General features: G+C 44.3%; 1 protein-coding gene across 5 annotated transcripts in view; it reads left to right on the top strand.

Annotated features, from left to right (window-relative positions):
- The window catches only part of SLC25A18 (solute carrier family 25 (glutamate carrier), member 18), a 35,536-nt gene that overhangs the window by 20,167 nt on the left and 1,134 nt on the right, over positions 1-14,235 (top strand). For 3 of the 5 annotated variants that reach the window (XM_014529925.1, XM_014529926.1, XM_014529927.1), the window contains 8 exons: positions 3,524-3,791; positions 4,973-5,095; positions 5,323-5,378; positions 6,407-6,497; positions 9,570-9,688; positions 11,695-11,854; positions 13,381-13,535; positions 14,095-14,170. In XM_014529925.1, the coding sequence (XP_014385411.1) occupies positions 3,772-3,791; positions 4,973-5,095; positions 5,323-5,378; positions 6,407-6,497; positions 9,570-9,688; positions 11,695-11,854; positions 13,381-13,535; positions 14,095-14,170 (800 nt within the window). In that variant the 5' untranslated portion in view covers positions 3,524-3,771. The remainder of the gene's footprint in view (positions 1-3,523; positions 3,792-4,972; positions 5,096-5,322; positions 5,379-6,406; positions 6,498-9,569; positions 9,689-11,694; positions 11,855-13,380; positions 13,536-14,094; positions 14,171-14,235) is intronic. The other 2 variants (XM_005882197.2, XM_005882196.2) reach the window with 1 other exon arrangement.

The following is a 14,235-nucleotide window of genomic DNA, read 5'->3' as shown; positions in this document are numbered from 1 at the left end:
AGGCCGGGCTGAGGGACCCCCCTCCCCCCCCCCCGAGTGCACAAATTTTTGTGCACTGGGCCTCTAGTATATATATATATAGAAAAATCAATGATGAGAGAGAATCATTAATTGGCTGCCTCCTGCACATCCCCTACTGGGGACTGAGCCCGCAACCCAGGCATGTGCCCTTGACAGGAATCAAACTTGGGACCCTTCAGTCTGCAGGCTGACACTCTAACCACTGAGCCAAACCAGCTAGGGCTCAGAACTTATAATGAGAGAACAGTAGAGGAGTGCCTGGTGGGAGGATGGACTGTGTACTTTAGAAGTCAATTCCTATTAGTGATGGAACCAGTAGAATTTAAACTCTGTGAAGGCAAAGACCTTGTTCTCAGCTATATCCCTGTTGCCTAGAATGGCTGGCAAAAATAGGCATTCAAAAAATATTTGTAGAATGACTAACACTAGGGCCTGTATATTGCCTCAGGGATTGAGCAATTACAGGCCCTGTTGCCAAGTTTGGGATTTTTATGGTTGATATGACTCCTTTAAAATCTTGGCTGGCTGCCCTGGCCAGGTAGCTCAGTCGGTTGGAGCATCATCCCAATACACCATGTTTGCAGGTTCAATCTCTGGTCAGGACACATACAACAAGCAACCAATGAATGCATAAATAAGTAGAATAACAAATCTATCTATCTATCTATCTATCTATCTATCTATCTATCTATCATCTATCTATTATCTATCTATCTATCTATCTATCTAACTATCTATCATCTATCTCCCTTCCTCTCTCTCTCTCTAAAATCAATCAATCAATCAATCAATCAAAATCTTGGCTGGCTGGCAGTTTCCTCTTTGTTGACTGTATTTCCTTATTACCAGTTCAAGAAATCTTGTCAAGTCATAATCTTTGAATACTAAATCTGCTAAAGGGAACTGCAAGGCCTGGGCCTAAGCACAGTCTCAGGATGGCGAGGCTGGTGCCCTGGGATGTATACCCCCCACCAGCCATTGCTCACCTACCTAGTGGAGGACCTAGGGTGTGACCCAGGGGTTGAGGTGTCCCTAATTTTTCTGGTTTCTCTTAAATACCTCTATTCCAACAGCCAGTGAACCACAATTTAGAAAACAGTAATTTAGTTGTAGAAATAGGAAATATGGCTGCAAGATTTTCAATTATTTGAATCTTCGACTTCAGACAGAAAGGGTTTCTTACATGTTGTGTTGTTTCCTATCAATTTTTGAGGCAACTACCTTGAATTACAGTGTGTCTAACATAACAATTTATTAAATGTCTCAAAGAACAGCCAACACACTTTAATTTCCTGACATTTTGCCACTAAGTCCCCTAAATCTCCAGCTTTTGTAGGCAATTGGTTGGAGCCTGAAGAGATGACAGATGATACGGTACAAGACCTGCCAGCTTAATTAATACAACATGGGGGTTCTTCAAGCCTATGCCCCACTTTCTCTCAGCCCATTCCATCCATTTTGATCTATAGTGTGCAAATTCTCACTTCCTTTGCTAATTTAATTAAGAATAATTAAGACTTCTTTGATTGGGAAACCAAATTCTAGCAAGTTAAGCAATAATGACCTAATTTATTGACAGGACTCAATTCGAGGACAGGAATGCAACTGGCATTCAGGAACGAGCTGGAAGCAGGGATTTAAACATTAGGAATATCTCCATCTTTTGTTTCTCCTGCATATGTGCTTGCTTCACTTTTTTGCTTCTTTCTCCAACAGATCCAAGCTTTACATGTTCTAGTGCCAGACACCATGTTATAAGCCCATTCTTCAAGTTCTCACTCAAAACTTTGGTGGCCCCTTAACTACTCATTTTCTCTCTCACAGCTGAACCATCAACCTTCAACATATATCCATTATTAAACCACTTCTCATCACCACCCCCTACCACACCCCCAACAGGCAACCAAGCACCTCTTGCCTAGATTACTGCAATAATTTAATTGTTTTTTCTGACTTTATCTTTGATCCTCTGTTGTCTAGTCTCAGCATAGCAGCCAAATGGTCCTGTCTAGAGCTTGTTACTTCTATACTGACAACTCTCCCACTGTTTCTCTTTTTATTCAGAATAAAAGCTAAAGATCTTATGAGGCCTTGCCTTCACCCCATTATCTCTATGACTATCTCCACATTCATCCATGTTCACTCTTCACTGGCCCTGTTGTTCCTCCAGTTCACTTGTCTCACTGCTCTCTGGGCTTTTGCTTTGCCTTGAATGCTCTTCTCCCAGACCCTCACTCCCTTACTCCCTTTGGATTCTCAAGTCACCTCAGTGAATCCTTTCTTGGTTAATCCACCATCATCCCCACTCCACTGACATTTTCTATCTTCCTTTCCTTCTGAATTTTTTTTTCTTGAGTATTTATCACTATCTGGCATCCTTAGGATTTATTTATTTCATTTATTGTCTATCTTCTCTTTTCAAATTTAAGTGCCTGCCCTGGTCGGTGTTACTCAGTGGTTAGAATGTCTGCCCGCACACCAAAGGGTCATGGGTTCAATTCCCTGGCAAGGACATGCATATACTTGGGTTGTGGGTTCACACCCCACACCCTGGTTGGGGCACATTTGGGAGGCAACCAATTGATGTGTCTCTCACATCAATGTTTCTCTCTTTCTCTCCCTTCCTTCCACTCTCTGAAAAGCAATGAAAAAAATATCCTGTGGTGAGGATTAACAACAAAAATTTAAGTTCCTAAAAACAACAAATTTAGTCTTTTGTTCACTTCTGTATACCCAGACCTGGAATAGTCAGTGCCTGGCACTCAAATTTTTTTCTGAGTAGATCAATATACAACAGGGGAAAACTGATCTGTCTTTTCTCCCTCAAAACAAAATACCTGGAGAGGGCAGGTAATTTCTGATAGCCTAGGGAACAGTGAGGAGCATGAAAGAGGAAGGAGTGCTTACACAGTTTGAAGGGAGCCTGGAGAGAAGAGATTGCTCAGAACACAAGCCAGCCTCCACCAGAGCATCAGGACTCAGGGATCCCCTGTCTCTCTGGCTTGAACCAGGACCTCTCCTCAGGAGCTATAACAACTATTATAACTGCAGTTTTGACTTCCTGGCACTGTCCATGGTGCTTTCCATGTATGTCAAGTACAAACCCATAGTCTTAATGCAGCTCAGTCTTTCAATAGGATCACAGGAAGTTCAGAAAACACATTTTAAGAGCCAAAGTGTAACGTCACACTATCTCAAGTGTTTTTGGTGTTTGTTTGTTTTTTCATCTCAAGTGTTTTATTGTAGTTCTTGGACATATGAGAGGGATTCCAAAACCACAGCAAATCTCCTTAAAATGCCTGTTTCAGATCCCATCAACTTCCCTCACCATTGCTCCACGCATCTCTCCTAAATGCCCTCAGAACTCCTCTCCCCAGCTTTGGTTTGGGCCCATTATTCTTCTATCTCATCCTCTTCTGACCTCAATCCCCAAAGTTCAAAGGGTGTAGGAAGGGATTAACTTGGCAGTATTAACACATGAATAATGTTCCTCCTACCACAGATGTGGCTCTCAAACATGAGGTGAGTGTCAGTCTGATCACTTTATAGAGGAGGCAGCTGCAGTCCGAGGAGCTTGTGACTTGCTGGAAAGGTGGCTCTAGCTCTCTCCACCAACACCACCCTCTGCCAAGGCGAGTTAGAGTCAAGGATACGGACACCACTTCTTCCACGTCAGCCAACCATCTGCCCTGAGGAGTGAATAAGCAGCCTCTGTTCCAGGACCCACCAGAGTCCTCAGCCCCCTGAAGAATGTCCAAGCAGGATTTGAGGTAAACTCTGGCTAATATAGCCCTCATCTCTGGGCTGGGATTAGGGAAAGAGCTGCTGTGGGGATAACACATCACTACGCTTCCCTTCCATATTCCTAAAGTATTAGCTGAGTCCTGGGGAACAGCAAAAGGGACCCATTTCCTATATACAAAAAAATTATTTATAGATACGTATATTTAAATATAATTTGTAATTCTTTGAACTGCATCTCTTCAGCCTGCAAAATTTAAACCTATTATCTGCTCTTACCACTTCCAGGTAATCTACCGCCAAATGTTTTGCTCACATCTGCCTCTGGCCAGAAAGATAAGAAAATGTTACCAGGCTCCATTTTCTATTTTCAGACTTAAAAAATGATGAGAGGGACTTTACTTTTGACTAGATAATATCAATTAACCTGGGTTATCTCATGCTGACTAGAAATCTCATGTCAGAAAAGTGTGTTCTCTTATTAATAATAGCTATCAGTTACCAAATGCATGAGCCAGTTGTACAGAGGGGAAAACAAAGGATCAGAGAAGTGAGATAATTTGCTAAACTAACAGAATAGCCAGGATTCAAAATCAGTTCTGATGACCTTAAGTCTGAAATAAAAGTTCAGTGTGTTTGAAAATGTGTCCACACGTGGCCCTGCCGATGGGGATAAGCCAGAGAACAGGCCTTGGGTGGGAACTCTGCAGGGGATACTCTGAGGCCCAGCTAAGAACCTCCTGCACACTAGTGGAGCCCCAGGGGGCAGAGTTGGCACTCTGGCATCCTTCCCAGAAGCCCTGGCAGTCTCCTAGCTTTATGAACATCTCCCTGTGGGGTTAGGGCAAGAGCCTTCAGTCCTGGTGAGGGTAGTACCCCTGAAGGAAGTGGCCAGGCCCTCTGGGTCCTGGCCCCTAACCTATCTCTGGAACTGGACCAAGTGAGGGAGGCATGACAAGTCGAGCAGAAGGGTTGCTGGGGTAGGGGCAGGAAAGCTGAGGAGAGGGGTCTACGGATGCCTGTGGGGCTGAAGTCAATGGAGCTGCCATTCCTATGCTTGCTCTGCTCTGTCCCTGCTTTCCTGCTGGCCTCCCTCCATTTCCCCATCCAGTCCGGGCTGTGGGTAGCTCTCCGCAGCCAGCCTCCTTCCACGCTCCTATGCCTGTGCCTCCCTCACTCACTCTGTGCTTCCCTCCTTCCCATGGCCTAGTGTCACAGCAAAACTCATCAATGGAGGCATAGCAGGGCTCCTGGGGGTGACCTGTGTGTTCCCCATTGACTTGGCCAAGACTCGACTTCAGAACCAACATGGAAAAGATATCTACAAAGGAATGTAGGTATTGGTGAAGAAGGGGGTAAGAAGAGGGGACTCCCAGAGGAGGGATGTGGGGCCTCACTCTCCATAGTCTCTTTAGGGAGTAAGATTAGGGTGTGGGGGAGGGAGGTGGAGGTGGTCAACTGGGGTGAGCCCAACAGGATTAGAGCATTGGTTGAAAGCAAGGGGGTTGTGGTACAGCCTCCTGTTCACTACTAATTTCCCTTTCTGGCTTCTGCTTCTAGGATAGATTGCCTGATGAAGACAGCAAGGGTAGAGGGCTTTCTGGGCATGTACCGAGGTATGCTCACTAGGCATCCTGGGGGAGGCCTGGCTTGTGAGGCCAAGTGAGGACAGAGGGTATGGCACAGGGGAGTCAGATTTTTGTGAATTTATAGGACATTGGAAAGCAGCATTCTTTCTGCCCAGGGAACTCCTAGGATGGGCCTGGGCTACCAAGTGCTTTTGGACCACATTGCTTTTCATAAGCCCTCTTGTGCCTTGGTGACACAGTAGTTATGGTGAGGTTTGGGGGATGCCAGTGAATACACTGAGGAGCCCAGGAGCCCTAGGTTCCATCCTGGCACAACCACTGCCTCACTGTGTGATGTTGGAAGTAAGTGAACCCCCAAACCCCCTTCTCCGCCCCACCCCTCTCTCAGGCTGTCAAGGCATCCAACCACTAATAGCAGAAGAGGTAGAGGCTGACAAGGAAGGAATGGAAAGGGTTTTGAGTTCCTGGAAAGGAGTTACTGAGTGGCTCTTCCTTGAAACGGCCAGTGCTGTCCCTGTTTCCTGCAGTGTCCCTATCCAAGGTGGCACAACCATGATTATGCCTTGGAAAATGGATACAAAGCTGGGGTTGAGAAGGAACTGATATGATAGTACCCCTTAGGAACAAAGTAAAAAAGCCTCTATGACCCACAGAGCTGTCAGTGGGCTTGGCAAACACAGCACAGAAATTGAAACCAATCCCTGTCCCCCAGGGCCTTTTTATTGGGGATTAATTTGGGGAACTGCTTATTTAGCATCAGAGACAGGCAGCATTAGCAAGGATAGATTTCCTAATAACTGCACCAATGAGTCCATTTAAAAAGGAAAATGTGGTGGGAGGATAGTGGAAGTAGGGAGATGAAAGGAAATTTATTTCAATAAGATAAGCAGATGAACCCTCCTTGACCCCAGAGACCCTGTTTACTCCAGAAACAACTTCTGAGAGAATGAGCTGGTGTAATTTGGAAGTTCCAGATAGACCATCTACATGGCATGTTCCGGGCACTGGTACATCAGAGATGGCCTTACCTCTTCATCTTCGTTGTTTACTTCCAGGAGCTGCAGTGAACCTCACCTTGGTCACTCCAGAGAAAGCCATTAAGCTGGCAGCCAATGACTTTTTCCGACAGTTGCTCATGGAAGATGGGTACGGCCAGGTGGGGGCTGGAGATGGAAATCCTTCACTGCATGTCTACTTTTTTTGGAAGATAGCAGGCAGAGGATTGCAACTCTGCCTCAGTTTACTTGTGTGCATTTTTATAAATATGTATACACAAATGGCTGAGGGTTAGTGTGTTTTAGCAGATGGTAAGTAAAGGGAGAGAATGAGCTGGTGTAATTTGGAAGTTCCAGATAGATAGATAAGAGATAGACCATATAGAATATATATACATCAACTAGCTGATGAATATTTTTTCAGTTTTGAGATATAATTGGCATACAACACTGTATAAGTTTAAAGTGTACAGCATAATGATTTGACACACATATATTATGAAATGATTACTACAATGTTAACATCTATCCCCTCATAAAGTTACAATTTTTTTCCCCCTTGTGATGAGAACTTGTAGGATTTACTTTCTTAGCAACCATAGAGCAGTGTTTAACTATAGTCATCATGTTGTACATTACATCCCCAGTACTTATTATAAATGAAAGTTTGTGCCTTTTGATCACCTTCATCCAATTCCTTTCCCCTCACGTTCATAACCAAAAATTTTTTTTTTTTTAAATATATTTTATTGATTTTTTACAGAGAGGAAAGAAGAGAGATAGAGAGTTAGAAACATCAATCAGCTGCCTCCTGCACACCTCCCACCGGGGATGTGCCCGCAACCCAGGTACATGCCCTTGACCGGAATCGAACCCGGGACCTTTCAGTCCGCAGGCCGACGCTCTATCCACTGAGCCAAACCGGTTTCGGCCATAACCAAAAATTTGATCTCTTTTGCTATGAGTTCGTTTCCAAGTCTTGGCTATTCTATATAATAAATAGCTAATATGCAAATGGTTGTCATGCCCTCACCGTCACGCCATAACGGCTCAGACACTCAACACTGAGGAGAGAGGAATGAGGACTAGCCAGGCACAAATGAGCTTGTGAGAGAGGAATGGGGACCAGCCAGGCTGCGGCCTGAGAGAGGGACAAGCCGCCTGCCCTGCAGTCCCAGGTGCCAGCAGCCAAGGCTGTGGCCCGGGAGGACAAGCTGCCTGCGCTGCGGTCCTGGGTGCCAGCACCTGCACCTGCCGCCCAGGAGAGGGACAAGCCGCCCACCCTATGGTCCTGGGCACCGGCGCCTGAGCCTGTGGCCTGGGTGAAACTGCCTGCACATGGTCTTCTGTGGCTGCGGCTGGCCCAGGAGAAGCCAGCCCAGGTCCTGGGTGACTGTGGCTGGCCAGAGGAAGGGAAGCCCGGGTCCCAGGTGCCTGCGACTGGCCGGAGGGAATCCTGGTGGGTCTCGGGTGCAGGGTGAGGCAGAGGCGGTTAGGGGCAATCAGGCCAGCAGGGGAGCAGTTAGGGGAGATCAGGCTGGTAGGGGAGCAGTTAGGGGCAATCAGGCAGGCAGGCAGGCAGAGGTGGTTAGGGGCGATCAGGCAGGCAGGCAGGTGAACGGTTAGGAGCCAGCGGTCCCAGATTGCGAGAGGTAGTCGGACATCCCCGAGGGGTTCTGGATTGGAGAGGGTGCAGGCTGGGCTGAGGGAACACCCCCACGCCGTGCATGAATTTCATGCACCGGGCCTCTAGTTGTAAATAATGCTGCAATGAACATGGGGGAACAGAGGTCTCAACAGTGATTTTGTCCCCTTTGGATATATACCTAGAAGTGGGATTGCTGGATCATATGGTAGTTCTATTTTTAATTTTTTGAGGAAACTCCATATTGTTTTCCATAGTGGCTTCACCAGGCAATCCCACCAACAGTGAGTGCACAAGGGTTCCCTTTTCTCCACATCTCACCAACATTTATCATCTCATCTTTGTTATGACATTCTAATAGGTGTGAGATGATCTCATTATGGCTTTAATTTACATTTTTCTGATGATTAGTGATGTTGAACATCTTTTCATATACCTGCTGGCCACTTAAATATATTCTTTGGAAAAATGTCTATCCAGGTCCTTTGCTCATTTCTAATTGGATTATTTGTGTGTGTTTTTGTTATTGAGTTTTTTTTGTTATTGAGTTTGTCAATTTATTAGATATTTAACTCATTGTATTATGAGCTCTGAATTATTCAACCACCCTCTTTAAATATTTTGAATATTAACCCCTTATCAGATATATGATTAGCAAATATTTCCTGCCGTTCCATAGATTGGTTTTTCATGTTGTTGCTATTTCCTTTGCTATGCAGCTTTTTAGTTTGATATAGTTCCATTTATTAATTTTTGCTTTTGTTTCTTGTGCTTTAGGTTGACCTATGTCAAGGAGCTTTTTCCCTCTTTCCTTCAGGTCTTACATTTAAGTCTTTAATCCATTTCAAATTAAATTTTGTGTTTTGTAAGATAGGGCTCTTGTTTCATTCTTTTACATGTGAATATCCAGCTCTCCCAGCACCATTCATTGAAGAGACTGTCTTTTCTCCATTGAATGTTCTTGGCTCCCTTGCCAGATATTAGTTGAGTGTATATGCAGGGGCTCTTGATTCTGGGCTCTCTATTCTGTCTTTCTCATGCTTATGAATTTCTTTAAAAAATTATTTTTAGAGAAAGGGGGAGAGGAAGAGAAAAAAAAAACATTGACTTGTTGTTCCACTTATTTATGCATTCATTGGTTGCTTCTTATATGTGCCCTGACTGAGGTTTAAACCCACAACCTGGTGTATGGGGAAAACACTCTCACCAACTGAGCTACCTGGCCAGGGCTATGCTAATGATTTTTAAGTTCTCCTTGTGCCTCCCATCACCTTAGTAATATTGCTTAAGGGATCAGGAACAATCAAGTTCCTGCAATAGGCATTTCCACTGTACTAGTTTCAACTTCTATGCAGGTGCTACCTCCCTGGCAGTCTGTTTTAAAATTAGTGTCATATCTTTAAGGAGACTGAGCCTGAGCACCAGGTAATTATTTACTCAGCTGGGTGAGTGGCAGTCAGTGGGAAAAAGGCTAAATATCATGCATGGAGAGTCCCAACCACCAAGGGATAGTAGATGGCCAGGGTGGGATAGGAGGGCTGGCCTGTGACTGAAGGATGCCAACTCCTGGTCCCATAGGATGCAGCGGAATCTGAAGATGGAGATGCTAGCTGGATGTGGAGCTGGAATGTGCCAGGTGGTGGTTACCTGTCCCATGGAAATGCTCAAGATTCAGCTGCAGGATGCTGGGCGCTTGGGTGAGGCCTATCCCAACTTCACATGGAATCAATAAAGGCTATAATCAGAATAGATTTTTACACATCTGCACTCATTTGCTAGTCTGTGTGACCCAATCAGATTTCTAGGTTAGTAGAAGTTTTTATTTTATGGTTACCATTCTAGATTTTAACACTTCCAGCTCTAGAACAAAGAGCAGAAATGAGAATATTGATTCGGGAAGGACAGAGGTCTCACCCTAATACCTCTATCTTATTGCCTTAACATTTAGGCTTGATTTCCTAAGTATCTTAAGAAAGTGGTCAATGGCTTGCTCATGAACACTTCAGTAAATAGAAGTTCTATTATATTATGCTTTAGAAGTGGGGCTTTGGTGGGAATGCATAAAAAGAACCATCTCTATCCTTTTGGTTTTCTCTGGAAGAGAAGTTTGGCCTTTTGCTAAATCCTGGTCCTCTCAAAAAGTTAGAGTGGAATAGGTACCAAAGCATATATTAAAAGCAATGATTGGCCGTCTAATAGGAGGCTAACCCTGGTGGGGTGGGACAGAGGGTTTCTCCTCAGAGCTAAACCACAATGTCTGAATTTAATAAGCCAACATGTCATGTGCCAGGTCTTCAATAAATGTGTATTCCCTTTCCCTCCTCAATCCAACGGTGTACACGTGCTGTGCTTTTCAGGTGGATCAGTCCAGTCTAAAGCAAATAAAACTGCAGAAAGAATACAGTTCAGGCACTGGAAAGCCCTCACTGTTTTGCTTTGCAGAGTAAAAAGCTTTGTAATGTTTTGTTTTTCAACTTGGATAAGAAGTTTTAGTATTCCTAAAACATTTTAAAAGAAGAGAAAGCTAGGATATGGGTGAAATAATTATGTGCACCTAAAGGAGACATGGGGAAAATAATGTTCATTGATTAGAACTGTCTGAGGCCTACAGCCCTAGATTATTAGCATAAGACAATATGCTGTCATTAGCTTCTTAGTATGAAATGCTGCCCTGATGGATATCAAACAAAACTGGGACATTAAATTGCTTTCTTTCAGCAAGAACTTATCATCTATGCAAAGCTTCTCACACACTGAGAATCAATATTCACACAATTTCAGTGCATTGAATCTTGTGGTTATTAATGGGACTCAACCACATTTGAAATGCTTGTATTTAATATGCTCAGGAAAAAAAAGAATTCCATTCTATTTATTAGATGTTTAACTCATTGTATTATGAGCTCTGAATTATTCAACTAAAATGGGTTGACATCTCAAAAATAAAATTCTATAAAATGATGCAGGGAATAAAAAGGACATGATCACCTAATCTTAGAATGGTAGAGAGAGGAGGCTCTGTTGAAGTCTGATTTTTTTTTCCCCTGTTGTATTTTTGAGAGAGAGGGAGAGGAAGAGAGAAACATTAATGGGTTGCCTCCTGCATGCACCCCAACTGGGGATTGAACCCACAACCTGGGTATGTTTTCTGACCAGGAATAGAATCTGTGATGTGATCTTTCGGTGCATGGGATCACGCTCCAACCAACTGAAGGAGATAGTGTTTCTTTAAATCCTCATCCAAGGAGTGAGGATATTTTTTACCATTGATTTTTAGAGAGTGGGGGGCGGGGGAGATAGAAGAGAAAGAGAGAGAAATATCACATTGATTGGTTGCCTCCTACATGCTCCCTCACTGTGGGCAGGTACATGGCCTTGACCAGTAATCAAATCCTCGACCCTCTGGTGCGCAGGCCGATGCTCTAACCACAGAGCACATGGGCTGGGATTGAAGGAGAACTTTTAAACAAAAAGCATTTGCTGCTTTACATCAGGCAGAAGACATATGGGATTCCTACATCCCAAAGACCCAACAGGATGAAACTATGTAAATAGGTTCAGAGATGGTTTAGAAATGAAAGACAAATTAAAAACACAGGAGAATGAAGAACTGCGGAATTGGGAGCCATACTCTTGCAAGTGTTTTGCAGCGCCTGTTGGGGCCTAGTTTGTGATGGAAAGTCTGTCCTTTCCCTTTCGGCAGTCCATCACCATGGTTCGGCCTCAGCACCTTCCTCTAGGTCCTACACCATTGGATCAGCTTCCACACACAAGTGTCCATCTGCCACTGTCATTGCTTGGGAGCTGCTTCGAACCCAGGGCCTGGCTGGTCTCTATAAGGGTTTGGGTGCCACTCTTCTCAGGTAAGACTTTCTTCCCAAACTTGGGACAGAGGGCCCCAAGTGAATAGGGAGCGGAAGAGGACCAGAGGGATTGCTACCCCAACCTGCCTGTTTTCAAATATCTCTATGCTTCATATTTTGTCCACAATTGGGCAGGATTACAGACTGGGTATCTGAAAGACTACTTTTAGGACCCTTCTTCAGTGGCCAGGCCCACATGACTATAGGGTGTTCTGTGGCCCAAAGGCACCTAGAATGTACTGTATACACAGGACTGTGGGTCATCTATAAGTAAATGAGTGTATATATCCCATTTTACTGTGCTACTGGGGGGGGGGGGGGCGCAACATTTTTTTTTAAAGAGGGAGTTCAATTTAAAAAAATTTTTTTTTATTGATTTTAGAGAGGCAGGGAGAAACATCAATTTGTTATTTATGAATTCATTGGTTGCTTCTTATATGTGCCCTGCAGCCTCGCCTGGCCAATGTGGCTCAATAGTTGAGCATTGACCGATGAACCAGGTGACGGTTTCGATTCCTAGTCAGGACCCATGTCTGGGTTGCAGGCTCAATCCCCAGTACGGGGTGTGCAGGAGGCAGACAATCAATGATTCTCTCTCTCATTATTGATGTTTCCCTTTCCCTCTCTGAAATCAATAAAAACATTTAAAAAAAACAACACCCGCAGCCTTGGCATATTGGGATGATGGTCTATCCAACTGAGCTACCTGGCGGGGGGGGGGGGGCGCAACATTTTTTTTTAAAGAGGGAGTTCAATTTAAAAAAATTTTTTTTTATTGATTTTAGAGAGGCAGGGAGAAACATCAATTTGTTATTTATGAATTCATTGGTTGCTTCTTATATGTGCCCTGCAGCCTCGCCTGGCCAATGTGGCTCAATAGTTGAGCATTGACCGATGAACCAGGTGACGGTTTCGATTCCTAGTCAGGACCCATGTCTGGGTTGCAGGCTCAATCCCCAGTACGGGGTGTGCAGGAGGCAGACAATCAATGATTCTCTCTCTCATTATTGATGTTTCCCTTTCCCTCTCTGAAATCAATAAAAACATTTAAAAAAAACAACACCCGCAGCCTTGGCATATTGGGATGATGGTCTATCCAACTGAGCTACCTGGCCAGTGTAGGGGTTAATTTTCTAGTCTCTGGGCAACAAATGAACTTCACCTTCCTGCCCATCCCCTCAACACTTACCTTATAGCTCTTCACCAGCCACTTGCTCAGCTTAGTAACTCTTCCCTTAGCCTGCCTACCCACTTTTATGGAACACACCACCAGTCTTTGAATCTGCATCTGGCTCCTCATTAAGCTGCAGGTGCTGGGAGGGCAGAGGAAAGAACTGGGATGGTTGGGAAAGGCAAATCAAGCTGATCTCTTATGCTATCACCCCACATTATCATGGGTGCCAGAGCAGGAATACAGAATTGTAGGCTTGTCTCTGACCTATCTTGAGGTCACAGGCTCACTGTATGATCTTGGGTAGAAGCCCCAGGAGGGCAAGAAGCTCAGTGTTTTTCTTCCTCTCCTGCAGAGATATTCCCTTCTCCATCATCTACTTCCCTCTGTTTGCCAACCTCAACAACCTTGGTTTCAACGAACTTACTGGGAAGGCTTCCTTTGTTCATTCCTTTATGTCAGGCTGTGTTGCAGGTTCCATAGCGGCTGTCATAGTAACACCTCTGGATGGTAAGTGCCTCTAGTGTTGACTTGCTTTACAAATTAGTTACCTGTAGAGTCATTTATAGGATAAGTAGTAATACTGCACTTTTAGGATAGAGACAAAACAGCTCCAACCTAAAAACTCTTGGGTCATAACCTGTGGCCACTGTCAGGTCCACCCACAGAACGTGGGGTCTAGTTCTTATCACTGACAAATACCCTTACTTTCTAGGTACTGATTTCACTAGCTTTTTGTCCCCCAATAGAGTTGTGAGCATCAGCTATAAATGTTGCTGATACTTTAAAACTGAAGGCTAAAGGCAGGAGCTACACACTATGAGACAATGCTTCCTCTATCTTTAGACAACAGTCAGCTCCTCTAACACAGGTGGATCTTTCCATAGCATGAGTGAACTAAGGGATCGTGTAGTTTCTAATTCCTTCAATTACATATCCCACAATGGTAGAGATAGCCTCAGGATTCAGTTTTATGTATGCTGGCTATAAAAGGAAACCTGACCATTTAATGTTAAGAAGAGAACACCAAAAGCAAAATGTTCCCTCCTAATTTTAACATTTGTTTTAGTTTTGAAAACTCGAATCCAAACCCTCAAGAAAGGTCTGGTTGAGGACAACTACAGTGGGATCACTGACTGTGCCAGGTGAGAGCCCTGTATCCCTTTACAGATGTGGCTGGGACAGTTCCCTCTATGTTGGTGTGCACCTA

This window comes from Myotis brandtii, unplaced genomic scaffold, assembly GCF_000412655.1.
Source record: "Myotis brandtii unplaced genomic scaffold, ASM41265v1 scaffold7, whole genome shotgun sequence".
NCBI classification, from domain to species: domain Eukaryota; kingdom Metazoa; phylum Chordata; class Mammalia; order Chiroptera; family Vespertilionidae; genus Myotis; species Myotis brandtii.
The sequence above is the reverse complement of the archived record's forward strand: the minus strand, read 5'-3'. Positions and strand labels throughout refer to the sequence as shown.